The sequence below is a fragment of the Diabrotica undecimpunctata genome, chromosome 6 (genome assembly GCF_040954645.1).
Source record: "Diabrotica undecimpunctata isolate CICGRU chromosome 6, icDiaUnde3, whole genome shotgun sequence".
Taxonomy (NCBI): domain Eukaryota; kingdom Metazoa; phylum Arthropoda; class Insecta; order Coleoptera; family Chrysomelidae; genus Diabrotica; species Diabrotica undecimpunctata.
The window spans coordinates 1,453,328-1,480,238 of NC_092808.1; the positions used below are offsets into that span (position 1 = coordinate 1,453,328).

A 26,911-nucleotide genomic window follows, 5' to 3' on the forward strand; every position below is an offset into this window, starting at 1 on the left:
ATTACAACTTAGCTGTACTGTACTGATAACGACCAACGAGTCAGATATACGTATTTACAGTTGCCTTCTGTTAAATGTAGGACGTATTGAAATTAGCTGGTTAATTAATGAAAATAATAAATAATAGAATAGATACTATGTTATTGTAAAGTAGAAAAACCACTTGGCATAACTCATAAATGTTAAAATTTTGTTGAAAAGCTTTTGTTGAAATGTGAATTAATTGTAGCTAGGGCAACATCTAAGCTCGGCCACATCGCGATGGCTGGAGGGAATGGATGTGGTACCACAGCGATGAGCAGTCATCGTCGATGTGAGGCTGTAGCTCTGATCATCTTGAATACTTGTTAGCTTTACTTAGAAAACATTTTGATGATTTTTTAGCACACTGTGTAAAAATTTATAAATTTTAATTAAGTATAGTGAGTTTTAATAAAATTTTGTATTTGACTTATTATACGGGATTAATCGAAAGGTGGTTTTTTATCCTAACTTTGAAACAACCTGTGGAATAATTCCCTTAGCGGATTTTCGTAAAACCTTGTTTTTCGGTTGCAACCATGTCTTCTAAGTATTATGTTTTTTGTTTAATGTGAAAATATGGATTGGTTCATTTTTAGGAGCGAAATTACATTGTCATCCACAATTTACGACTTTTCCTATAATTACCATTATTTCTTTTTATTAATTTGTAATACGACGATAGGGGCTTTGATGACTGATATCGAAGGAATGTCATATCGACATCCCAGAAGTACTGTATTTAAATACTGATTAAAAGCAACGACATGATAACCAGAACAAAACATAAAAAAAGCATCTTTAATGTAACTTAACCTAAGTACGCAAATAACAAAGAAAAACTACAAAAAAATAAATTAATACTTTGTATTGCCTCCCCCAGCCTCTATAACTGCCTGTACATGTCGGCTCATGCTGTCTATGGGGTTGCGAATATCATCTTGCTGGATGTTTTGCCATTCCTCTTCTAGAGTCAAGCGAAGTTCGTTAATTTAGGCTGGTGCGAGTTCACGACCTTCAATATTTCTACTAAGCATGTCCCAAACGTATTCTATTGGGTTCAGATCTGGCGAACACGCTGGCCAGTTCATATTGTTAATACCAACTTCCTCTAAATATTGCGTGACACACATTGTGTTACCCTTAATAAATACCATTTAAGTGTGCGCCTCTCGGGATATTCCTGCCCATACCATCATCGAACCCCCTCCATGGCTAACGCGGGGACTGAAAGCGCACTCCGCAAATATCTCTCCAGTTCGATGCCATACTCGTTCTCTTCCATCTGATGAGTGAAGACAGTATCTCGATTCATCAGTAAACAGAACATTACTCCATTGTCCTGAATTCCAATGTAAATGTTCCCTGGAAAATGAACCTCTTGGAGCTGATTTCTTGTTTGCACCGCCGTTAAATGACGATCCCCCAAAGCGTTGACTCGTATAAAACGATCATCTAAAGCGGTATGCTAAACTATGCACACTATGCTAAAAAAATCATCAAAATAGGGCTAAAAATAAAAAAAATTAAATACTTTGAATTTTACCAAAATTTTCTCCGTTGCGTTTTTTTGCATCTGCGTGTATAATAAAATAATAAAAATAAAAATATTTAAGTGAGCCCTAAGTACTTTTCCAAACATCTTCCATCTATTATATACCTTTAAACTAGTAAATTGTATTAGGATTCCACTAGAGAAGAGCTTCAGAACAATATTATACTTTATTTAAACATATTTTTTCGGGGGTTCATTTTTCAGAATTCATAATTTTTTTAATACAACATTATTAGCTTTGTATCGGCAATTTTTGGATCTTTTGTTGATACTTTTTTTAGAATGTGCTAAAATTGTAATAGAAAAACATTGCACACTTGATCGTTTGTTTTTGCCTTTCATATTATTAACGAAAATATCTGTTATTGTTACAGATGAACCAAAAATGACACTCTGTACGATACCGACGCTTCAAACAAGGGCTACCAGACGGCCAGGACGGCCGCCCAGTGGTAAATCATGCAACGGACCTCTTAGACAAAGGGAAATGACGGGGAAAGTCAGATCCTCCTACAGAAGAAACCTTGAGTCTTGCGACAACTCAAATGACAGTGGACTAGGGTAAGTTTTTGCAGAATTTTTGTCCGATGTATAACATAAATTTGATATGAAACAGACTATGACCTAGTTTTTAAATAACTTTCGACCACTGAATGCGAAAATAATTAAAATTCCACTTCGGAAATCGAGAACGATTTCCGAAATCCAACGGAACCAACGTCGAACAAGTGGTCACAGCTTCAAACCCAATCTTACCACGAGTAACAGAGATCATTAATTTTATATTAATAAATTTACTTCCTAATATAATCATTTTCTCAGATGTCCTGAAGAAGAATTAAATAAATTTTAAAACTAGACAAGACGTCGAAGAGTTTTACTAAATACTATTTTGAGGAATACTATTTTTGAAGAATATCATTTTGATATTCTTCGTCACTGATTAATAACGTTGGGGATCATTAATACTCAAACGGAGTTCTTCTTCTTCTTAGACTGTTATCTCCCAACGGAGGTTGGCAATCATAATTTATTTTTAAACTTGCTGCTCTAAACAAATTAATCGACCTGCATTGATATCAATCACGTAGATTCTTCAACCAAGAATTCTGCCTTCGACCAACAGATCTTCTTCCTTGGGTGTTTCCCTGTATTTTGGGTTTCAAAATTTCATATTTTGGTCCCCTCATCACGTGGCCTAAGCATTTCAGTGTTCTTGTTTGTATGGTGGTGATTAGTTCTGTTTCTTTACCAACTCTCTCCAGGACTTCTTTATTTTCAATTCTATCAATCTATGATCCCATAACATTAAAGTTATGATTAATGAAGCAATTTGCAAAATCTTTGGATAAATATATTAAGTTGTTTAAATAGTAATTACTATTTAAATGGGAATAAGCCACAATTAAAGGGTAAAATACGTTTATTGACGTTTCAATTTCCACTTCGGAAATCGTTCTCAAAATAGTTCAAATAGTTCTTTGGAAAGTTTGAGATTTATCATAAGCACATCTGGAAGAAGGAGTTTTGGTTGGACCTGGTCCATAGGTTGGACCTATTGCTAAAATTGTGAATTTTATCTCTTCTTCTTCTTCTTTGACAACCATTTTCCATCCACTTCTGAATGTAGGTATCTCCCAATTGCTTCCATCTTTCTCTATCTTGCGCCAATCTAATCCACTGTTTGCCTGCCACTGTTCTTATGTCATCTACCCATCTTTTTTGAGGTCTTCCCATGCTTCTTGTTGTCGTCCTTGGTCTCCATTCTAGAATTCTCCGTGTCCACCTGTTGTCATTATATCGGGCTACGTGACCTGCCCAGCGCCATTTTATTTTTGCAATTTCTTCCACAATATCCCTAATCTTCGTTCTACGTCTTATCTCGGTGTTTCTAATCTTGTCTCTTAGTGACATTCCAAGCATGATTCGTTCCATTGCTCTTTGCTTTGTTTCCAATTTTTTAGCAGATTTTTTGGTAAGGGCTACTTTCTCCAAGCCGTAGGTACAAGCTGGTAGTATGCATGTGCTATACACCTTTTTCTTTAAGTTTGCAGGAATTGAGGTGTTTTTCAAGATATATGCTAATTTGCCGAAAGCGCCCCATTTTATCTAGCATTGTAGAAAAGATACCAAAGAAACAGAAAATAACTTTTGGATACCTTGGATACTTCTGGAAAAAACTGTGATAGACAGTTTTAGTGTGGTATAAAAAGGGGAAAAAATCATCATCTCGTCTAAACCAATTGTCATATCCTCGGGTTCTTTAATCAGGTGATTATCCTCCTCCCAGAACTCCCCTTGCCAGATATTTTTCATTGGGTACGTTCAGACGTCAGTGGCTGAGCAGCTGACTAAACGGTAGCGTGTAGCCGTCTCGATGACAAGACGCTAGAAGCTGCCGTTAAATTTTCTAAGCGTCTTTATTTCCGCTGGATAAACTCAGCTACGTCTGAACATACTCATTGTATCGGCTGAAATAGATATTTCAGCCTATTGTATAAGATAAAAGCGTCTTCTTGTTCAGTCAAAGATCGTCAACATCCGGCCCGTATGTTGACGATCGTCAAGACTATCATCGAATTGAAGAAATTCTATATATTTCTTCGTTGCACATTTCGTGACCGAAGTACTTAAGTTTACGTTGTTTCTCTAAGTTATACACTTCTTTTTCTTTTCCTAATTATTGTAGAACGACTTCCAAATTTATGACATGGTCCACATAAGATATCTTCAATATCCACCTGTAGATCCACATCTCTAAAGCTGACTATTCGCATCTTGGTAAATGTAGACCGTGAAATTTCAATTCTAGACCTAATATGTCATTGTGAGTTTAGGTCTAAGCTGTACTCACGATGTGCAGTACGGTCTATAGATAATTTTAGCACAGTATCGTCGGCGTAACGGAGCTTGTTGATGTATTTTCCGTTAATTCTGATTCCGATCTCTAAGAACTTCAGTGAAAATTTCTATATTGAAAAGAATCCGCGAGAGTACACAGCCCTGCCTTACTCTTCGAATGGTCTTCACTTGGTAAAAGCATGGCACAGAAAGAAGAAGAAAGATTATTTTTAGGGATGGTTTCATTGAAGCAACAGCAAAAGAGGAAATAGTAACAGAAATTTGTGCCCGTAAAAATCATTACCAAGCTATCGAGTTATACAAGAAAAAACTATCGTACTGGCTAGTACGATAGTCAGAACGCTGTTTTGCACTATAATAGTTAATATAAACGTTGAGTTAAGCCAAGTTTGCGGTGCGGTACCTGTCTCATAAACAAAAATTTGTTAATGATGCACTTTTATTTTGATTTATTCCTTAATGTCTTAATTAATATTTAATTTGAATAAAACTATTTTCAAATTAAACATAAGTATATCTCCGATTCTATACAAAAAATATTTTATTGAACACACTAAAGCCTGGTGGATTCTTCGTTTTTAGTCATAGTTGTAGTTTCAAACTTGTGATAAAGTCTGTCTGCATGTACCTAATTTTGATTATAGGCCTAATAATTGAAATTTGCCTTTACATAGTTTCGGTGACCATCAGATGGACCCGCATCAGCATCGGTTGGGCACCGAACGACTGGCGTGGACCGGCGAACGAGCCGAAGCCAAAAGACAAAAGGTGGACATCAAATTGGAGGACGAGGAGGTCAATGACGGGTACTGCTTTCCCGAAAACGTCAGAACGAATAGAGATAACATTTCGTAAGTATTATATAGCTTTCTAATAATGTTTAAGTTCTATAATTAGCGTTGATTATTGGAAAGTTTTATACATTTCAGTTTAAAAACGACTCAATTAACAAAGTATACATGCAATTTTGAATCTATTGCTCTTGTGGAATGTCAAGGTCTGCATGTTATTTTCTAGCAGTTGTAACGTGTAGAGTGTGTCCTTTGTCGCTTGCTCATACTTCTTTTATTACAAATATGACCGTTATTCATATAGTATCCACACAGTTTTTTTGGCATAGATGTACCCTTGAAAAAAAGTAAAACTGCTTCTAAAACTAACACTATAAGAAGAAATTACCAAATATGATAGGTTTCAATTCGTTTAGCAATCACAAAATTTTACTGAAGAGCCTTAAAAACCATCGCATTCTAACCTTCTAGATATGACATAGATTTACCAGAGTAATGTGTATGTTTAAGAGGGAACGATTCAACAAGTTGCGTTATTAAAATATTGTTTACTTCAGGAATTGCATGAACCTTCACATTGTGGCTCTTTTGTCACATGATGTTTGGTTGTTTGATAACAAATTTTTTATTCGTTCTACTTTCTTTTTGGAAACACCATTTCAGCTAAGAAATGCTTTTTGACAAACACGTACCCCCATATTATCAACAATAATTTCTTGTTGACAATATGAGGGTACATGTGGGAACCATCCTTGAGGAATTCGGTTTTGTTCTATTAGAAGAATGTTTTGACTATTCAAAATTCCTTGTTAAAGTCATCGATTTGGACAGTATAATGACAGCGAAGAATATTTTCCGTTTAATGAATTAGATTCAAATTGACAGATCATAATGAAATACTCTCTTTCTTTGTTCCTTTGAATTAATACTAACATTAAAATATTGTGAAACCCCAAAAATAAGATCGTACGCACTGAGTTCTAGAAGGTAACATTAAAGAGATTCTTATTCAAGATATGCTTCTACCAGAAAATAAACAAAAGCTGAAGTGAAACCAAACCGAGAATAGAGAACAATAACGCGTATAGATAAGGAAGGAGATATCTTGAAAGAGCAGCTTGAAATACTAAAAAGATGGACGGAGCAATTTAAGGAAATTCCTAAAGGAGGCAAACTCAGAAATACCATTGGATCAAGCAGATAACAGAGAAAAAAACCTCCCAACAATGGCTGAAGTTATAAATTACCGCGTTCAGACCAAATATCGTCAAAACTGATTAAGGAAGAAGGAGGCTTATTACTGAATGTAATAATGAGCTAACAATAAATATATGGGTTAGCAAGATGTTGCCCGATGAATGGAACGCTGATCCCTAGAAAAAAACATTCATTAATTACTGGATTTTTGAAAACAGCATTTTTTGCTTATTTTTATCGTCAAATCAATATTTTAGGGTAGAATGGGCACAATATAATAAAAGTATAATAAAGCTTTAAGCTTAACCCTTATCCGGGAAACACATTTTACTTACGTAACCGGCCAACTCTGGTCCGTTGGGCCCACCAGTGTTCTTGAATGTAGTATTCATTTTTTTTTTTTGAACCTATTCTCTATCCTTCCATTGTTGGATATAGGTCTCCCCCAGTTCTCTCCATCTTTCCCTATCTTGAGCTGTTCTCTGCCATGTGGGACCTCCTTGTTTCCTGATGTCATCTTTCCACCTCATCTGTGGTCTGCCTCTTGATCTCTTTGCATTGTATGGACGCCACTTTCCGATGGCATTGTTCCATCGTCCGTCTTGGAGACGTTCATTGTGTCCATCCCATTTCCATTTCAGTTTTGCTGATTGTTCTATCGCGTCTACTGTCTTTGTTCTGGTTCTGATCCACTGGTTACGTTTTCTATCTTTAAGTGATATACTATAGTAGTATTCATATATTTCTAATATTCTTTTTTAAATTTTTTATTAAATTTCAATTTAAATTGTGTAAATTGAAAAAAAAGTTCCACTCTAGTATGCGGTTTACATCGAGGGTGCGATCTACCTGAAGGATTTGCACAAAATAATGAAATCTTTTCCTTGTTAAAACTGGAGGTTTTTCTAGTTTTTGCCTTTTATTGTGTGGTTCAACTTCCTGTAAGCATTTTTTAATATACTGTTTTGTTTCCCATTTTAGTCCCCTTGATTTTCTTCTCAAAATTTGAGGTAACATTAGTTGTTCTGCTGTCGTTGTAAGAAACGATCTTCGCTTTTCATTTTTGTTTTCGTTCCATCTTGGATGTAAATTTTTCCAAGTAATAAATGAGGCTACCCCAGCCACGTCTAAAATATTCATAAAAAATGCAAAAGACCAACGGTTAGTTCATCTTTTGCACATATATTTATTAACCATTTGGTCTAGCGTATAGACACTACATTTTGTACTATTATAATAGAGTGTCATATCTGGTTTTTTGTCAACATCATCTGCTATGATGCATGGTAGACAGGATTAGGACACTTCTTTGTTTTTTTTTGAACATAAGAGACAAGAGATGATTTTGGAATGAATCCTAAAATTGAAGATTTCTCTAAACGGTTCTTGTTTGGTAGAAATTCCCGAGGAACAAATCTCTTATTTTTTTTTCACTGTGCCCACAAGAGTTAGTGAATTTGTCGGTAATTAATGCGTAAGAGAAAATAGTTATCGCAAGTCACATTCCTCTTGGAATTATAATAAGGCTCAACGAGCTGCTTTACAACTTGAGATGCAAGACCTTTGGCTATTGTGTTTCAGTTTTTTCCTGTATATGGTATTCCACCTAAAGGGTAATATGTTTCCGAGTCACAGGCCCACCATATTTGCATGCCATACTTATCTGGCTTGGAAGGCATATACTGCTTGAAAGGACACCTACCTCGAAGTTGCTCATCTACCGTTATGTTTTTTCCTGGTAAATAGTATTTCTGAAAGTTTTGGTTGACTTGATTCCTTACATCGCGTATTGCTGCTAATTTGTCGTTCCTTCTTCGTTCATACCTCGTGTCCTTATCGTCAAATCAAACAAATCTTAGCAAATTTTTGAATCGTTGTAACCCCAAGGTAGCTTTAAATATAGTAGGTCCATAAATCTTACTCCAAAGTATATCTATATTATGGATGTTGGCACTCAGGTGCCCTGCAGTTAATAGTAGTCCAATAAAGGCATATAGCTTTGTAGAGTCGCAATATTTCCAGTTCTCTATCCACAGGACTATTTCGGCTTCTTTATTTGTACATTTCAGTAAAATTGTGAACGAACGCAATTTTTTCGTCCACAAACAAACAAAAGGAATCAACAGGATCATCTACACTTTGACCAGGAGCTAACATGACTTTGTGTACTTTCCTTTTTATTATGTAGCAGGATTGCATACGTCCTGTCGGTTGTAGTTGATTCCTCCAGTTAATTCCATCCTTAGTTTCAAAATTTACACACTCTGAAATCTGGGAACATGTAGCTACACATTCTTCTTCATTATAACTTAATACTACTTGCTGATCATCTTCTGAAAGATTATCTTCAATTTCATCAATTGAGTCATCAATGCCACCTACTTTAGGAGATTCTACATCATCGTAATCTTGCAGTTCTGCAGCTGATAATGGTTTTCGGGACATTTTATTTGCACTGTCTACTTTCACTGTAATTCAATATAATTTTAGGAGTTTAGTTGTCGACACTAACATCGATATCAAACCACTGATAGCAGATGCATTATTTATTTCAAAATATGTATAGGTATCTAGCTAACAATATTATTGCATTCCAACAATGATTATCAGTTTTTAAAATTCATTTAGAATAGATATAACACCTATTGTAAGCATCTCTTTGATGTTCACATCGAAGAGATGTTTACATTGTTTGTTACAGATTTAGACTTTATTATTGGATTTCCGGAATCATAAAAGTCGTTTAGATAATCCACAAAAATATTACCTGACTGCCAGATTAACTTCTGTAATAAAGATTTAGACTTTATACTCCAAATTCAATAGGATTGTCAGGGCAGACATTTTGTAGTTCGTAAACACTTGATAGTAAGCGGCTATATATTTATTTATTTATTAGCACACAAATTTACTTCTCGAATTTTCATTTTTGCCGGTTACATCTGATATAAGTCCGAACTGGATAAAGTATACTCGCTTTGTTGCGAAATTTATTATTTAGTACCGCGTGCAGTTTATCAGTGTCGTTGAGGTGTACCTGAATGTCAAGAAAGGGACAGACGGACATTGTTATCTTTTTCGAAAATAATATTCTTATTGCAATACGGCAACATTGTTAAAACTCGACGGCAAATAGTGAAAATAAATATTAAAATCAGGTAGTCAGAATTATTACATGAGCGCACAGTTGGGTAATATGGCATCAAAACCAACCTGCAGTACATCTGTTGATAAACCGGATAAAAGGAGGTGGTTATCTGTGAAAGAAAAACAAATGATCAAATCTGTTTATGAGGGATTACGTAGAAGATATCAAGATATGTTTATATAGGACGTCGCGGCATTGTCTGGTGATTTAACCAAAGTATCGGTTCGTACGGTTTTTCGAATAATTCAAGGTAATTAACCACTTCAAAAACCTATTCATAAAGGACGTACAAAAATTTTATAGGGCGACATTTATTACGAAAAGTATAATCCGAAGAAAAGTTCATGGATTTTATCTTAGGAACGAAATGCCCACGTTAAATACTATTCAACGAGAAGTTAATGCAGACACAGATGATACTTTAAATAAAATATCCATGCGGATATTATAAAGAACATTATGTGAAATGGATTTTCGGTATGTAAAGAGAAGTCGGAAAAGTTTGTTAATCGAGAGAGACGAACTAGTGATATGGCGGAGACAATATTTACAAAAAATTCGTGATTTTAGATGTCTTGGGACGTAAAATTTATTATCTGGACGAGACGTGGTTAAATGAGGGTCATACGAAATCCTAATTATGGCAAGACTTAAATATTAAAAGTTCATGACAGGCTTTTCATGAGGGACTTTCAACCGGCTTAAAAGCACCTTCGGGCAAAGAAAGACGCCGCAATATTATGCACATAGGAAGTGATTCAGGTTTCTCGAAAGGCAAATATAGTAGATTGACAAAAAAGCAAAAATATAGATTTTGATGAATACATGAAAAAAAGTTCAATTACTTGATGTAGTGTGGAAACATAAGACTTCCTACATCAAGTTTGCAGTAGACGAAATGGCACGTGAGCATGACATCACCGTGTTAAGGATTCCACCGTATCATTGTGAATTGAATTCTATCAAACTGATGATATGGCACATATTAAAAATGAGGAAGCGCAAAAAAACATACCCTTCAAATTAAAAGATGTCAAATTATTATTAGAACAAACCATACAAAATGTAACCACTTCCAACTTTCAGTCATTTCAGTGCATTAAACACGCACAGAAAGAAGAAGATAAAATGTGGAACGTAGACACGCGTGTTGATGTTATTGTCGAGTCCATTATTATTACTTCAGGAGAAGACAGTAGTGATGTTAAATTAAATGGTAAAATAATAATTATAATAGTTATTTATTGTACAAGACGATAAAATTGTACTTTATCTTCGAGAGCGTTTTTTAGCGTCGAGACGTCAATCGAGACGCTAATTATGCTCGAGAAGATAATGCGATTTTATCGTCGTGCGCAATACAACATTTTTTTCTAGAGCAAGACTTCAAGTTCAGGTGAAAAATAGAATTTCAAAAGAAAATTGTAATTTTTAGCACAAAAATCGCAATTGTGTTGCTCCTTTGCTAGGGATATGAATTACTCTGTCAACAAATGAAGTGTATACTTGGCGGACCAGAAAATCAATCCAGTACCTCGAATCAAGTGTTTAAGCAAACGAGTACAAGTTGTGATGCTCCAAAAATAGATATTTCTAATAATGTTAATTCTAAAATTTCAGTTGTTTTCAATCCTAAATATGTTTGAATTTGTAAATTTTATTGAATAAAAAAAAGTTAAAACATTTTATCTACTCTTGCTGTTAAAGTGTCACGTTATCTACCCTTGCGGTTAAAGTGATATTTTATCTACTCAAAACAGTTGTTATAGCAACACTTTAACATTAGCTATGAAAAATAATAATAATAATGGAATTGAATGGTAAAGTGAATCAGCATAAAAAGATTTATTTTTAATAATAACTAATATACTTAGTTCTAGTAAATTTGTTTTTTGTTGCTGTTGTTGTTTTGTCATTTCCTTCTCCTACGAGGTTATATTATTGGAAGTACTTACCTAATAACTTTATTATTATTATGGCAAATTTGTTTCTCAAAATTATTATTATTATTTTCTGTAAAGCAGTTGGTGTTTATATTTGAATATAAATTTTATTTTAAAAATATCAAAAGGTACATAAGATCATTATTGCAATATCAGTACGTTTAAAGAAGTCTAATGTAAAAGGTTCCTTTCGAATTAGTCCTCACAATGATTTCCCTTATTTTAAAAATGTACACGCCACCATTGAACTACACTCGTCTCTCGTTTCGTGCCCCTCCTGAGTCTATCATTTTAAAGTGATACACTGACAATCCTATTGAATTTGGACTATAGGTATAAATACAAATAGGGTCTGATGGACCCGTGTTGCCCCTTCACGTGACAATATTCTTTCGACACAATAATTTCAAAAATGATAATAAATATTTTGAATAGCTCATGACTATGTTGAAGGAAACATACTTCTAAACAAATTCAGTAATGCATAAAATTCAATAAAAAAATTTTCATCAGTTTATGACAAAAGAATTGACGTCCCAGGCCAGTTGGACTCACCTTGCCTGGATAAGGGTTAAATCTTAATTAAATTTGACGCAATAGTTTACGCAAAATTAACAATTGAAATTCCAATAATGTGATTTTTTCGCCATTTTAAATTTTTGAAATAACTTTTGTAAAAATTCTTTTTTTTTAAAGGCTCTATATTGTATCTCTTTTAATTATTATTATAAATCGAATGAGAATTCGTGCAAAATCTACATGTACACCATAATCGTGCAAAATCGCCAGTGTTTGTCTCACACCCAAAATGTGTGAGAAGTGAGAACCTTCGTATAAAAAATACACAACTACAGCACTAGCCAACAATTTTATTATCATTGCGGTAGGATAACAGCGTCTATATCATTAAAACCTTTATTGATTGTACATAATGATTATTATTTAAAACCTAATCCTTGCAATGCTCTATTGTAGATAAATAATGAACAGCAACGTCATACATAGCATGTTGTTTATGTATGCAACTGATTATGCATCATTTGTTAGCATTTATATGCAGTTTTTTTGTAGTAGAAAACATTTGATCAAGTTTATCTTATCAGCGACATACAGCTTAAAGAGGTGATAATTATTGTTTTATTTCGTTTGTTTTGTCTGAAACTGGTATTATATAATAAAGTGCTATCATCCAATAATATATTGGAGAGGGCAACTCACTCTCAAAAACGAAATCTGGCGCTGTTAACTGTTGAACAATTTAACAATTCCAGCGGCGTCCTTGTTTCATTCATTTTTGGGATTGAATTATTTTATTAGTGATAGCTGAGATAATTTAGTACTTTTTTTGTACAATGAACCGTTCGCTCAGAAACAACGCTTTAATCGACTGGCAATTTTGAATGTCAGTTAACTTTAAATAAAATTTGTATCAATTCCTACCAGCCTCCAAGCTTTCTCAACAATTGTTATTTTATATAATCCAGACCTCTTTTTCACATTTTTAATCTTCCTTAAATAAGGGTGAAGAATGCGGGAAAAATAGTTCTTTAACACCTATTTTTAAAGCTGGAGATAATTCATTGGTGAATAATTATAGGCCCATTAGTGTAATTAGTGTAATAGCAAAGATATTTGAATGTTTTGTATTTGACTGTCTTAAAGCTTCACTTGAAAAACAGCTAGTAGATCAACAATTTGAATTTCGGAATAGCAAATCAACTGAATGTAATATACTAGTGTTTGTGGACTTCCTGAGGAAGGCCATGGAGAGGGGCTGTAGGGTACATGAACTATACACTGATTTCTCCAAGGCCTTTGATCGGGTCAACCATATTTTAATAGTTAAACTTAACAAAAGGGGTGTTGATGGGCCACTTCTTAGATGGCTGGGAACATACTTGATTGACCGAGTTCAGATGGTGCGTAACAGGGATTTTGTTTCCAGTGAGATAAGGGTTCATTCAGTCATACCCCAGGGTTCCTATTTGGGACACCTGCTATTTAACATATTCATCAATGATATACACCACTGCTTCCAGCACAGTTCATCTCTTCTTTTTGCGGACGATCTAAAGTTCTACACAATTATCCATAATACAGAAGATTGTGTTAATCTTCAACACGATCTCGATCGGTTGAGTGAGTGGTATGTGTTGAATGCCATGGACCTGAACGCATCCAAGTGTCATGCTGTTTCTTTTGCATCATCGAGCTACCCAATGGAATACAATTATAATATACAGACATTCTTCTTTGTTTTATTTGTGTTTATATTTAGCCCCAAGCTATATCCCCCTCTGGTTATGGCATTCAAAAGTCGTTGCAAACCCTCAGCACTGTCCGCAATAATGACGGTGTCGTCTGCGTATCTTAAGTTGACGACATATTCTCCGTTGATTATTATTCCTTCTTCAATATTTTTTTTCGAGGGCATTTTATAAGATCTTTTCGGAATATATATTAAACAATAGTGGAGAAAGTACACAGCCCTGGCGAACTCCTCTTTTTATTGACATTTCTCCTATCATACGATTGTCTATTTTAATCGACGCCATTTGATCCCAATATATATTTTTAATAAGGGCCACCGTGTTATGGTCTATACCATGTTGTGTTAGGGTTTCTATGAGTTCTGTGTGTTTTACTCCTTCAAACGCTTTTTCGTAGTCGACAAAATAGGAAACAGGTCTTTTCGTTGATCATGTACATTGATGTACAATTTTGAGTTAAATTTTCAGAAAATGGCTCATCAGGCTAATTAATCTGAACTGTGAGCATCTATTTGCTTTATTTTTCTTGGGTATAGGTATAAATGTCGATCTAAGCCAGTCTTCTGGGAAGATTCCAGTGGTATATATTTTGTTAAATAGTAGCGTTAAGTACTGAAGATTTTCTTCATTCATAAGTTTTATCATCTCTACATATATCTCATCTGGACCTGAGACCTTTCGTGGATTTGCCGTATTGATTGTTTTTCTAACTTCCGATGTTAATATATCAAGTATTGTGTCTTGTGCTATATTCATTTGTGGTTCTGTTCTCTCGTCATCAAACATATCTTCGATGTATTATGCCCATATATTTCCTACATTTTCTGGACTAGATACTATTTTGTTATTATCATCTACTAAAGTTGTTATAGTAAATTTTTTCTTTATATTTGTGACTCCCTTAATCTTTTTGTATGCATTGAAGTAGTCATGTTTTTTTAGTAATTCCCTTAGTTCCTCACATCTGTTGTTCGTCCATTCTTCTTTGGCTTTCCTGATTTTGTTTCGGATGATTCTCTGGGTTTCTTTATATTTTACTTCATTGCGGTGTTTGTAAGATCTTACGTCCATCAGTTCTAGGATTTCTTCTGTCATCCATGTATTCTTTGTTTTTCTTGTGTTGTCTTGTAGTTGTTCTGTTTGTATAGTTGTGATTGTTGTTTTGAAGGTGTGCCAAATACTTTCTACTGATTCTTCTGCTACCGCGTGTGCTTTACTGAATTTTTCTTTGAGTGTATCATTGACTGTTTTCTCTATCTCTGTCTGTACTGCTGGATCTTTAAGTTTTTCGAGGTTAGGTTTTATCTTCTCTCTGCATTTTATTTTCTTCAGTTTAATTGAGATTTTACCGATAACAGGATTGTGTTCGGAACCGATGTCCGTCTCGGGATATGTTTTAACTGCCCTGGTTCCATTTCTATAACACTTGTCAATTAATCAATCTGGTTTCTTATTATGTGATTTTGATTATCCCCAGGTCCTTTCCATGTATATATTTTTTTCTACGACGTACATATGGGGGGGGATTTTAGGGGGAAGCCCAGGGGTAAAATGAATTACTTTTGTTTGCATCTTTTATGGAGTCCCAGAATTAATATTCTCGGCAAAATTCAGCTTCTTCGTATGATTTTTAGGGGTCAAATCTCTGTCGACTGGACTATTTACTATATTGTCTGATAAGTTTAAAAAACTGGGACTAAATTAGCGTCTTTTTTCGTTTTAAAATGTCACAAAAAGTGCCGTATTTTACAACTCATTACTTTTCATAGAACTTTTAAGAAACTGGTATTTGTGTGTGTCATTTTATTTACTGTGTGTGTTGTCGTTTTTGAAAAATTGACAAAAATGTCTGACAATCCTTTCTCGTAAGTATTATTTAAGTATTGACATTTTTCACACCAAAAACAGTATTGGGAAACGGGAAAAATAATTTATTTGAAATTCAGTTTATTTGAAAATGGTTTTTTAGTTATAAGACTGTAGTTAAATTTAACTAGAAATGGTGACTTTTTAGGGATAACAGATTAAGGAAAGAGGAAAAGTGATATATCCTGGCGATTAAAAATTCTCTTTTTACTTTTCACTATTCGCATAGGTTTCCCCAATGATTTTTTTAATGTGTTCAAAAAACTTTTTATCTTGGATATATCAGTAACCATTCCCTTTGTAGACACATCCCGTCTATGGGTCTCTCACCAGATCTTTTTGATCTTCGTCTCCTACTTCTTCCAGGAACTTGCAAATCAGAAATTCTCTCTATTTTAAAGTTAAACATGCCCTGACTATTTTAATCTATGCTTTCTCATTTAGGCATCAATTTGTGTTACTATTATTATATGTTATTATTGTCATTACACTCTACATCTAACTTCTTTGCATGATGATTCCCAAGATCTTAAGTTCCAAATAGTTTTAGAGTCCTACAGTTTGTATATTTTTGAATATTTCCTTTCTTTTCCTAGTTGGACAAAGGATATGTTAAGTTAGAGCAGTTGGGCCAGTGATAGTGATTTATTTATGCTTGAGCAACTCCTTCGTTTTTTTCTTTTACCATATCGAGCTATTTCGCCCGTTATAATGTTTGTACTTGCATCATTAAATCATTAAAACTAGTGTCGATTGCTGAGGAATTTAAGAAGCAACGAAGAATTTTTTTACTCGAATTGTGAGAACTTTTTTTGTTACAGATTGATACGAACGGCACCTACGAGTTCAACGCCTTCCCTCACCATGTCAACAAACACCAGTAGTACAGTAGTTAGGACGGTACCGAGGTGTGTTCCATTATCTAGTAAACAGTCGTCGTCAGGACCTGTTCCCCTCACTACACAGTTAATGGCGACGTCAAGATACAGTAAGTGACAAAAATAAATCCATCAACCACATAGAATGTTAACTTTAGATCATCTTCTTCTGCGTGAATTCCTTAGTTACTTCTTTTCAGTTCTTCTTAGATGTTTTTGTACATCCATGGTCTCATTGTGGGTATCTAAGTTTTTAAATACAATGCTATGTTTTTGTATCGCACTTCTCTTCTGTTCTTTTATTTGTCTCATTTGGTAGGTGTAGTACTTCTTCCTCAGTGCCTCAGGTACTGTTTCCCTTATTCAGTTTTGTTTGGCGTAATCTTAGCGACCATTAGCTTATTTTTTGACATTCAAAAGGTAAAAATATGTTTCTTTTTCAGCAAACGTTTCTCTACAAATTCTCAAACAACCAGAGCAGCAACACAGAGCCAGATATCAGACGGAGGGTAGTCGAGGGGCCGTTAAAGACAGAGAAGGAAACGGATTCCCTGTGGTACAACTCGTCAACTATTTTAAACCAGCTACGTTACAAGTAAGTTGGTATATTCTAAGATATTTACATAAGTGAATCAGAAATAAAGATGTGGGAATAGATATAAGTCCGGCTGAGCCAAATCTGGTAAATTTTAGGGATAATGCAACAGTTTTTACTAAAAATCGCTAAATTTTACAGTATTATGTCGCATTTTTGTATGTTTAATAAAGCGTGTTAGATGCACGTGATTTGTGCACCAAATTGAACTATGATATTTGTTTATTACTAAACAAATTAATGTTATAATTTTGATAATTAATTTAGCTGTTTTACATGCATTGACGTTTTCGGCATAATATCTTCATAAAGGAAAACTCCTAAACCACGACCTCGTTTTGTTTTCTAGGTATTCATCGGTACCGACACCGGTAGAATATCCCCGCATATGTTCTACCAAGCGTGCAAAGTCAGCGGCAAAAACTCCACGCCCTGTACGGAGCGAAAGATCGACGGCACGTGCGTCATAGAGCTCCAGCTAGATCCCGCGAAAGACATGAGCGCCACCTGCGATTGCGTAGGGATACTGAAAGAAAGAAATGTCGATGTGGAGCACAGGTTTCCGGATCAATTGGGCAATCGGAGCAAGAAAAAGTCGACGAAATGTAGAATGATCTTTAGGACTACTATTACATTAGACGACGGAACGATAGAGACCCTGCAAGTGTGTTCACAGCCGATAGTTTGCAGTAAGTTTTTTTATGTAGTTCAGAATGGAAATTAACTACGGTTTACAAAACATCAAAATAAACGTATTAAGTAAAATTGAGCTGGTAGCTAGAAGAAGGGCCTATCTGCTAAGAGTATATTTTGAGAAACAAGCATTCAAAGGTTTAACATTGATAAAATTATAGAGAACACATTATATTTGTCTTTCGGTAAGATTATTCCCAGTAGTGTCTTTAAACAACTTTTGAAAGTGCTCAAAAATGTTCTTAATAGTTAGGTCTGGGTTGTCGAAGTACAATATATCTGTTTTCCAGGTGTGTAATGACTTGGTTTATGTGGAATAGATTTAAAATGGTGTAAATTCATAGAATAAACATCATCTGAAATTTTTTTTTGGTTTCCGAGTTTTCCACGTTTTTCATCAAGTGGAGTTTTCTCAACATTTTTTTTTGTAATATTCTTACACGGCACACGAGCACATCACAACCAGGTGTTTTAAGCTTGTATTTCCAGTGATACTGTCTGCTAATTTGGGGATTTTTTATCTTTCTACACCTTTCTGGAGGCTCCCCTTGTTCTTTTTTTGAACCATTATCATAAAAAGAGTCAAATAAACGCTTTTGATCTTTCGAAGTTATTTTTGCAAACATTTTTCTACACAACACTTACGGACAACAGAAAATACCTTACTCTGTACAGTATTTCCCGGAAATTTTGTCATACTAAGAGACAGAGTGGACATACACCTGTCCACTCTGTCTCTTAGATTTTGCCACGTTTTCTTTTCAATGGTCTTTCTGAACAATTTTCTTTTTGGCACCTTTTGACACCGCGTTATCTAAAATAGCTTTACAACTAGCCATTGCTTTAAAATACACTTAAACTATAACATAACCTCAATCATATTGTCAGAAATTCACCAAAACAGAGTTGATATAGAGGCACAAATCTTTCTCGGCTGTCAACACTTCACTAAAAAAAGAAAGTGTTGTACCCACGTAAAAAACCCTAATTTCGTAGAAAAAATTGGTAAACTGACAAAGAACAAGGGGCCTATAGGTCCTTATTGTAGCCACCGCCTCAATTCTAGTTAATTTCCGTGAAATATAGTAGATAAGTTCCATGAAATAATTATTTTTCTTTCACAGCACAACCTCCTGGCATTCCCGAGATCTGCAAAAAGTCTCTAGGTTCATGTCCGGCAAGCGGAGGTCTAGAGTTATTTGTTCTCGGTAAAAACTTCCTCAAAGACACCAGAGTCGTGTTCCAGCAGTACGAAGAAAACCACATCAGATGGGAGCAGGCTGTGGTACCCGATAAAGAATATCTGCAACAGGTAAGGAATTTGTAGCTGTTAAAAAGACAGATTTTCAAAGTTTAGAGTTTTTCTGCCGTATCAAAAGCGGTTTTAAAGTCTATAAAGAGTCTCAAGAGTTTCTTTTTTGTTGCAGACACATTTCGTATGTGTAGTACCGCCTTATAGAAGAACCGACATCACCGTACCAGTGGCGGTGAGGTTATGCGTCATATCTAGCGGTAAAACATCTGAAACTCATCAGTTTGTATATACACCCGTTAACGGGGTACCTAGCGGTAAGCTTACACTATGTTACTTTGGGCAAATCTCTTCGAAAACGTGGTTTATCTCGATATTTATCTACTTTATGAATAATAACACTGTTCAGTCCAGCAAAAACCTTGTAAACGTATTTCGAAAGACAATAATGTTGGAGATTCAATATAATTTATATATAAGTTTGATATAATTCAATTCAAAACCACAATATGTGTTAGTACTTCATTTTTTATAATCAAGCATCAATTTATGTGAAAAATATTATCGACATAAGCCAACGTTGACAGATCTAGGCATGTGATGCATGGATTTTGAGAACGAATGACTGAAATAAGCATTATTAACGCACTCCCCTATACCCATTTGATTTATTCGTAATTTTAAGTCAATAAAGTAGAACCACCAAAAGTTTACTACGATTAATAATGCTACTTTCAATGAGTGAAGGTGAAAAAATATGATAAACGGCAATATTTGTAGTCCCTGTTGCATAAAAATCCCTGTTTTAAATCATTGTTTTAGTGATAATTGGGATAGAAAAACACATTTTTTTATATAGCACGTTAATTGGAAATACTGAATCATATTTGTATAATACAAGATCAAAACTCATTTGGAAACTAAAATATTTTTTTTATGAAATTTAAGTTTTTAATTAATATAACCTATCTTAACCTTACAAATATAACATAATCTTACTTGAAATTACCTTAAAAACACTCTATTGCTGCAACTACGAGAAAATATTTCACATTTCTCTGTTTTTACCTTGCTTGTGTTTATTTTACTCTGCATTAAATCGTCTAGAGAATTTAAGCTGTCTTAAACTTTTCTTTGACTTACCTCTAGGAGACTTCCCAAATTCCTGAAGCGGTCCCAAACTGCCTTGATTTTACACATTTCTTTTCATCTTGCTTAGTTTGTTCTAAATCTAGTTTTTTTCTACTGTTTATACCCTTAAGGGTGCATATTAGGCTTCTGACTGAAGAGTTACTCCACTCTCCTTCTAGTATTTGTTTTTTTTTTATTATTTTCATAACCTAACATAACCTCTAAAATGCCGTACTACTGCGGGGTAAAATTACAACTGCGAGAAAATACGTTCTAAAATATAATATAGTAATTTAGGGATGCTTGATATATTTCAGGGACTTCTGGAACACTTCAAGCATTATCTGGAACATTTAGGTGGATTTTACTCTACTCCAAGAAAGCCTTGTAGGATTCTATATAAATACTGAAATCTATTAGGGACCCGTGTTGGAGAGTTTAGGGCTGACCTTAAATGACTCAGTTGAGTCTGTAGGGCTTCATTGATGGCTGGAGTGTTTCATTTCATTTCAGCTATTTTAATATGATATTTATCTAAGTTCTTTCATAGCATTCGTAGTCTAAAACAGCAAAAGCTTGTTTTTGATGATTGCTGTTGCATTTGGTTGGTGCTGTTAAAGTTGCAACTACGAGAAAGCACGTTCTAGATCAGGTATTGTTTTATTTTTCTTTGATTTTTTAATTAAAAAATATTAGAATGATTTAAAGGCGCCTGATACTTGTCGATGACTGCTGGAAAACTTCAAGCACCACCTGGAACATCTCAATGGGTTTTAAGCTACTCCAACGAAGTCTTGTAGTTTTCCAAAATTCTTAATTTGTTTGTCTAGTTTTTCATACTATTCGTAATCTGAAACATCAAAAGTTTGATTTTAACGGTTGCTGTAGGCTTTTCTACTTGGTTTATATTTTCTAATCATAACCATAGACATATATAGACCATAGACAAAGCAGTCCTGGTATATCTTTCTATTTTGCCAGGATTATCGACCACGTTACCTAACTGACCAATGAGAAGTCAGTTTTCCCTGTCGCACTGGAAGAACACAAGTGTATTGCAACAGTCAATCTATTTGTATTATATGTCTATGATCATAACCTTACTTATCATAACCTAACATAACCTCTAAATTGCTTTTGTTGCCAGATAAAAGTTCTCAGTATCTTCGTCGAGTCCTGAATATAGCCTATACTGACCACGTTACCAACCAGGACGTTTTATTAAGAATGCCAAAAGGAAAATAGTTGTTATCCACAATAAAAACAGCCAAAATCGAATACCTCGGTCACATTATGAGGAAAGATATTGGTTGTTGCTATTAATTCTACAAGGAAAAGTAGAAGGAAAACGAGGACCAGAAAGGCTAGGGATTTCCTGGCTGAAAAATCGTTACGTACGTAACGTGATTCAACACAACAACCACACATCTTTTCAGAGTAGCAGTTTGCAAAATACAGATTGCCATGATGAATTAGATTCTCTGTATTAAATTCTCTGAAAGATTCAGGGCTGCCTGGAATATACCTTTAAAGGTCAGTTAGGTCTGTAGTGTTTTAAAAGTATCCTGACCTTGTACGTCATGTCATCTTCCTTAATTTGATCTTAATCTAGTTGTTTTATACTGCTCGGAACCTAAAATTTTAAAACTTGGCTTCTGTGGAATAAAATAGTGCAGTATTGTCTTCTTTTCTTCTTCTCGTTTTATATTGTCCAATGGACTCTTTCCTTTTGGTAAAGAGCCAAGTATCGTTTAATATTGTTTACTGAACTGATGTCTAAACAGACATTGAACCTTTCGGGAAGTTTATTCTGCATGTAGGAGTTTTAAGGCACCAGAATATCGCTAGGCATTTATGTTAAGATCAGGTTCTTTTAAACCAAGAAATTTCCTGTAATGTTGCTTCCTTTTTCGTTATCCCCAGCAATCCTCATTCCTTACACATTTTAAACGCTCAGTCTTCTTTTGTTTTAAAAATGTTTACACAAAAAAAAAGAAAAAAATATGCCGATTAGAAAACCAACAGGAACTTTTTTCACCTTATACATCATTTTAAATAATAGGGTGGCAAATGTACGCTAAAGTGTGAGTGAAATAGCCGAGTCTGGTACTTCTGCGAGGATTGGCGCGAAAGAAACGAACGCATGCTTCTCATAAGCTTGCGAAAGTTGGAGAGAAAGGCAGCTTGTTGGATGTAGTAGTGTCACATTTGCCCCAACGTTTTTACAGATAGCTGGGCTACGTTATCCTCCCATTTTGAAATCCTTTTATTTTTATTTAGTGATTTTATTTTGTTTTGGTGCCAAATTTGATTTTGCTGTCGATAACGTAGCCCTACGAACAATTTTGCAGTGGCTTTGGAGCAGACAATTATTTGATCTTGTGCCTTTTTTGTCTTTTATTTAGGATGAAACCTCCGTTACAACGAAAAAAGATCAATTTTTTATTTACGTACATTTTTTAGCTATTTCCAGTTTGTTTTATGTTGTGTTTACAATGTGAAATGTAACTATATAACTGTGACATGTATTTTTAAAACGAACTTACTATTGAAATGTAATTTATTTAACTTATGTTTTGTATGTGATGTTTTTTTGTCACTGTAGCTGTTCTTGCCAAAGCCAATATCTTTCTATTAGTTACTTCTATTATTGTACTGCAAATTTTTTTGACAAAACGAATCAACTGATCATTTGCAACAATATTTTTGTTAGAAGCACATACTATGGTATTTATTAACGGGAATAACTTACAGTATAACTATTCGATGGAATGTTACTTGGAATTCACGTTCTAGATCGCTTCTTTAACTTCGTTTTTAATGTTCAGAGGTTCGGCGACTTAGTTTAGTTTCGTATTTCTCGTGGCGTTGTTTGACGATGTTGCTTCTTCTTCTCCTGACATCAAAATCTCTACTTCTGCCTTAGAAAAATTCGTGACGTGGAATTCACGTTCTATATTGCTCTTGAACTTCGTTTTTTTAACGTTCAACGGTTTAATGACCTCGTATAGCTTCGTATTTATCCTGATAGCGAAAAATTTCTACTTCTAGTCTAGAAAAAATTGTGAGGCACTTGAAATCCGAAAACATCCTGAGAGTATAAATCTAGAAGAAGGTTATGTCTTTTCCCCATTTGGAACCAAGCAGACGCGACACTCACGAATGCTATTCTCACCATCCATAGGAACGTTTAGGTTTCTCGACAGCGTACTTTGAGTAATTGAAATAAGGTACGTTAATTACTTGAGTTACCGTGACCAGCAGTATATCCTGCTATTAAGCAGCTATATTGATCCAAATAAAAACACAGTATAAATCTGAAATACCATTAGTTAATAATCCATATTGTTGTTGCAATATATTTCTTTTTTTTATTCTTTTTATTTTACTGTTAATTTTTTACTTGTTTCCCTTTACTTCTTCACTTCGAAGCTGATGTAGTATCTCATCCCATTGTTTCGGCATTCCGTGTTAAGATTTTGTTCTTTTCTTCGTTTCCAAAACACTTTTTTGTTCTGTGTTCTTTGGTTAGTCTTAGTCTTTGAACTATACATTTTTTTTTCACCAAAATTATTATTATTATTATTATTATTTTAACTCTCTTGAAGTTTCAGATATCCGTGAGCTGGTTTAAAAACATTTTTAACAAAGAAAATAACAATTTTCATTTTTTGATGTACTACAAACCCATATATTAAGTAAAAAACAGTTCTGTATGATAGCTACACAGTCTCCTGTCACTTGTCACGACCTGTATTAGTTTTGAGCCTAAAATCGGTCCTTTCACAAAAAGTACTACGACTTTACTCTTCGTTCTGAATAATTATATGGTGAAGAATCCTAAAAGTATCCATGGAAATACTAGCAAAATCGACATTGTCATATCATAATGCTGTTCCGCATGTCACTTGTCATTATTTTAATTCTGTCCAAGTTTCCAATATCCGTAAGTTCGTGCAGGAATACTTTTAGCAAAGAAAATAACATGTTTCACGTTTTGGTGTAGTTCAAAGCCATATATTAAAACAGCAGTTGAAGTAAACAACAGTATCTACGTCTCCTGTCACTTGTCATACTCTTTATTAGTTTTAACTGATCCCCGATAAACCTGAGTCTAAAATCCTTCCTTTCACAAAGACTACTGCAACCTTGATCTTCGTTCTGGTTAATTATTTGGTGGAGAATCCTAAAAGTAACCATGGAATACTAAAAAAATCGACACTGTCATGTCATAGTACTGTTACGCATGTCACTTGTCATTATTTTAATTAAGTTTCCAATATCCGTGAGCTCGTTTAGGAACATTTTTTACTTTTTGGTGTACTTCAAGTCCATTTATCAAAACAGTAGTTAAAGTAAACAACAGTTGTGTGCGGTATTTGCGTCTCCTGTCACTTGTCATACTCTTTATTAGTTTTGACTGATTCCCGACAAACCTGAGTCTAAAATCCGTCCTTTCACAAAGAATAGGTACTACCGCCTGAATCTTTGTTGTGGATAATTATATAGTAAAAAATGCTAAAAATATTCATGGAATACTATACAAATCGGCACTTTTATGTAATATTGTCGCACATGTCACTTGTCACTATTGATTTAATTCTGTCAAAGTTTCCGATATTCGTGAATTTAGGAGACACATTTTTCATGGAGAAAAACATAGACATTTGTCTTGTTTTTTTTAATTGTTGTAGAGATACTTAGTACTTTAAGATCAGTTATTTTAATGTTTTATTTGTCGGTAATGAAAGACGCTGTGATAAACGATACTTAATTGGTCAAAAAAATTTGCACGATTCGTAGACTTTAGAACATATTCTAATTTATTTAGTTGTAAGACGAAAAGTTGTTTTTAAAAGTTTCTCAATTGCGTTTTTTGCTTTTTCACTTTGTCTCGTACAGCATACAGGCTCTGTATATGCAGGGGCGCAGCAACCCGACTACTATCAGCCTGTGGAGCCTAAGCTACACGCCATTCTCAGATGAACGCGTCTCTTACAGGTTCTAGAATAACGGGTACTTAAATAAAACAACAACATAATATAATTTATACATCATACTCAATTCCTACACACACACAACACACATCCACCAACACATTTTCACACTCAAAACCTAGAAAAAATCCACAGAAAACAGATATTCATGTCTACATCTATCAATAAGAAGTTTTTTAGTAATCATTTCAAAATTGTTGCTTCAAAAATCGTCTTACATTAATGTTTTGTGCAGTTTCGATAAGACGTTGATCTTCAATGTAGATATAAATATTTGTCCCACATTTATCGCAGTACCAGAAGTGTTTTTTAATTACAGAAAACAAATACTTCATCATAAATGAGATAAGGATGTATTTATCATTTGGTTCATGGTTTGTGCACTTCAAACATTGTTTTGTAAATACGGATCAGTTCTGGTTAGAGCATTTTGTTGTAGAGGTCAAAGGTTTTGCGTCATCTTTCACTGGAATTTAGGATAATTGACGTAATTGATTTCTGAGTTTTTATATTATTAAAAATTAGAAGTTCCAAGATGTAAGGCCGTCTACAGGAGTAAGTAAATTCACAAGTGTTGGCAAATTCCTTTAAGAAACTCTTTCACCTCTTCACATTAAAAAATCATAGATCTGTGAATCTTCAACGGTGGAATAAACATTTTCCCTTCTGCTTAGCTCATGTTTTTCCGCTCGGCATTTTTCGGTCCTTGTTCAACTTCATCGCAGTTATTTTGTACTACTTTTCATAGATTCCTGGAGTCTGCGGTGTCCCACTAAAGGAGAACGCAAACATGGGTATTGGATAATACACGGAATTGAACCCTGCATCATCTTACAGAATTAGTGACGAAGATCAAGCTTGAGTCTGTACACCATGATAGAGTGACAAGTTTGTCTTTAATTGCTTAATATCTTCCGGAAGTATCATCAAAGCTACATTTTCTACAACCATAAAGGCATAATGTTTATTTTGGTAGCACATAATGATGTCCTCTTTCGCCCTATCCATTTCTTTCCTTTAATTCTACCATTCAGATATTCTAGTTTACGTATCTTAATGATATCCAATAGTTAGTTGATGTATTTGAAGATTCTTTGAAGAACTTCGAATGATAATTTCACTATGCGGACACTTCAAAAATTGCTGCTATATCTCGGCAGCTAGACATTTTAGAAAAAAATTCTGAAGTTTTGCAGTTAAATTTTCTACAAGATAGAATTGACGGCAAATTGAAAAAATAATTATTATTTAGTCATTAGTATTTATCTTTTTCAAGTATTTTAAAGCCACCTAGAACCTTCAAAATTTTTCCAAAAAAACTTTTTATTATAAAAAAACATCAAAAAATTTCAGCATCGCCGATCAAGTAGTTTTCGCCAAATAATGTTAACTACATATAATGTTGGTGCGTTTTTTCTCTTTTTTTTGTATCTTGCATCTAAAATAAAGAACAATCTCTTCCACGATTTTCTATACTTCTTCCTTATGCGATATGATGCCCTAAAGTGGACAAAATGATCAACACCTCCCATGTTTAGTGTATAATCTGCAATAACTTTTGGGTACATTATATCTTTCTTTGTGTACGTTTTATCATGGCTACTTCTTGTGGTTGATTGGCACTTGTAATAACCGAGACTTCTTTGGTATCCAACCACTTTATTGCTGTGATAGGGCCACTGCTCAAACAATGGAATTAATTCTTTCGAAGT

At 34.3% G+C, this 26,911-nt stretch overlaps 1 protein-coding gene across 4 annotated transcripts in view; it reads left to right on the forward strand.

The window, feature by feature from the left end:
* Positions 1-26,911, forward strand: part of NFAT (nuclear factor of activated T cells 3) — a 229,011-nt gene that overhangs the window by 169,240 nt on the left and 32,860 nt on the right. For 3 of the 4 annotated variants that reach the window (XM_072533975.1, XM_072533974.1, XM_072533976.1), the window contains 7 exons: positions 1,951-2,137; positions 5,113-5,289; positions 16,475-16,641; positions 16,975-17,126; positions 17,476-17,815; positions 18,944-19,131; positions 19,247-19,388. In XM_072533975.1, the coding sequence (XP_072390076.1) occupies positions 1,951-2,137; positions 5,113-5,289; positions 16,475-16,641; positions 16,975-17,126; positions 17,476-17,815; positions 18,944-19,131; positions 19,247-19,388 (1,353 nt within the window). Of the gene's footprint in view, positions 1-1,950; positions 2,138-5,112; positions 5,290-15,531; positions 15,653-16,474; positions 16,642-16,974; positions 17,127-17,475; positions 17,816-18,943; positions 19,132-19,246; positions 19,389-26,911 lie in introns of those variants that run through there. The other variant, XM_072533977.1, reaches the window with a different exon arrangement.